At 26.9% G+C, this 2,505-nt stretch overlaps 1 protein-coding gene across 1 annotated transcript in view; it reads left to right on the plus strand.

The window, feature by feature from the left end:
- Positions 1-2,505, plus strand: part of Strip (striatin interacting protein) — a gene marked incomplete in the record, with an annotated part of 333,527 nt that overhangs the window by 22,003 nt on the left and 309,019 nt on the right. Inside the window, 1 exon segment of the mRNA XM_070144754.1 lies at positions 1,579-1,620. Coding sequence (XP_070000855.1) covers positions 1,579-1,620 — 42 coding nt within the window.

Here is a 2,505-nt window from a genome sequence, read left to right on the forward strand (position 1 = left end):
GACCTTACATAAATAAAGACTTTGAACAAAACAATCGTGTAAAGTGCAGTGTACACTTCAACTGAAATTTAACATTTTGTTATTAGTGTAATGTAAAAATATAATGTTTCATAAAGACAAACAATTACATAAATTAATGATATTGTTTATTTTACATAATTATGTTGGTACTTTTACATAATTATCTTAGCTATGTAATATCTACTTTTATTTCAAAACAAAGTTGGTTTTGATTGAATACGCTTCTTCTTGATTCCTCACATTACCATTAACTTTATTATTTCTATTATCATCATCATTATTACTGTTATTGATATTGATATTATTATTATTATTATTATTATTATTATTATTATTATTATTATTATTATTATTATTATTATTATTATTATTATTATTATTACTGTTATTATTATGATTATCTTTATTATTACCATTAATATTATTATTTCTATTGTTATTGTTATTACTATTATTATTATTATAATTATTATTTTCATGATTTTTTTGATTCCTCACATTACCATTAACTTTTATTATTTTTATTATCATCATCATTATTACTGTTATTGATATTATTATTTTTATTATTTTTATTATTATTATTATTATTATTATTATTATTATTATTATTATTATTATTATTATTATTATTATTATTATTATTATTATTATTATTATTATTATTACTATTGTTATTATTATTATTGTTATTATTACTGTTATTATTATGATTATCTTTATTATTACCATTGATATTATTATTTCTATTGTTATTGTTATTACTATTATTATTATTGTAATTATTATTTTCATTATTATTATTATTATTGTTCTTACTATTTTTATTGTTTTGTTGTTGTTATTATTATTATTGTTATTGTTATTATTATCATTGTTATTGTTTTTTTACCATTATAATTTTTTTTCTCTTTATTTATTTACATGATTATTTTTTGCCATCATCATCATCATGAGCATTATTATTATTATCAAATTTAATATTTTTTTGTTATTCTTGTTATCATAAGTAGCACTGTTTTTCTTTTGATTTTGTCCCTACCCTTCCTGCTTATTACTTAAGTGTTATTGATATATTCACTCCAGCTAAGAAAATAAAATGTTTCTAGGATTAGAAGACTGAAAAAGCAGTCACAAATTTAGTTTTGATTCCAATTCCAAATGTGAAGTTTCATTCAATAGAATGCTCCCCCTGGTGGGCAAACAATTAGTATAGGGAGAAAAAATGAATTATCATCACAGAAATTTGTAAAATGTAAAATTCAAAACATAGCCCAACCATTTTATTTAGAAAGTTAGCTTCTGCTTAACTATTTGTGTTTTGAAAATAATTTAGAATGAAATTTGTAGATTCACTGAGTAAATATGTTAGTGTGGACCACATATAATTGTTGCACTTCACTTCTAAAGTTTCTTCTAAAGAACCACTGCATGTCTCATTTTGGAAATTACAAATAGGAAAGTAACTCGTGCTGCCCCAAGACACTTTAGCTAGATGTGTTTGTTACATATTTATTTTTTATGGCATGTTTGTGATACATTTTATTTCTTACCCAGGCTATGTCTGGGGAATCCACGTCCCCCTGGCTAGGGGGTGAGGTAAGACGTTTCGTTTATTGTTTTCTTTTTAATCTGTGGAATGGTGTTCTATTTTATGCTCCTTTTTTATTTTTTATTTTTTTACTTAGAGTTGTGGCTTTGAAATCAGTTTGAAGTAATTGTAGACAAGATTTATCTAACAAATACCATAGATAATCTTATACACATCATAGGCTTTTGCTTCAAATACTTGATCTTTTGTAATTACCACATATGAAATAAGAATTGATAATGTATGACAGTTTTTCAAGTTATAGCAAATTGTGTTTAAGTCATGATATATTGTTGATAGCTGCAAGGTGCACATCTCAGTAGGCCATTATAAAGGATTTGCATGCCAATTTGAAATTACGAATGAAACTTGACTACGCAGACAATACAAACATGATTATTGATTGTCAAGATTAAAACTTTTGTATCTTGTTAGGATAAAAAGCTGCACAGGGAGGTATTTCAGAGGCCTTGATCCATTGTATTTTTCAAATCTCTTACAAAGTCAGATTTGTATGGCACTTCAATACAGTCTGTTTTATACCCTGCCATTATTTTTGATTTTGTAGTGCATTGACCAGTTGCCGCCAGGGATGGCATATGTGTACAAGACACAGAAACACACACACACAAACACACACTCAAACACAAACACACACTCAAACACAAACACACACTCACACACAGGCACACACACACAGGCACACACACACAAAGGTACACACACACACAGGCACACACACACAAAGGTACACACACACACAGGCACACACACAAAGGTACACACACACACAGGCACACACACACAAAGGTACACACACACAGGCACACACACACAAAGGTACACATGCACAGGCACACACACACAAAGGTACACACACACACAAAGATACA

This window comes from Penaeus vannamei, chromosome 32 (assembly GCF_042767895.1).
Source record: "Penaeus vannamei isolate JL-2024 chromosome 32, ASM4276789v1, whole genome shotgun sequence".
Classification (NCBI taxonomy): Eukaryota; Metazoa; Arthropoda; class Malacostraca; order Decapoda; family Penaeidae; genus Penaeus; species Penaeus vannamei.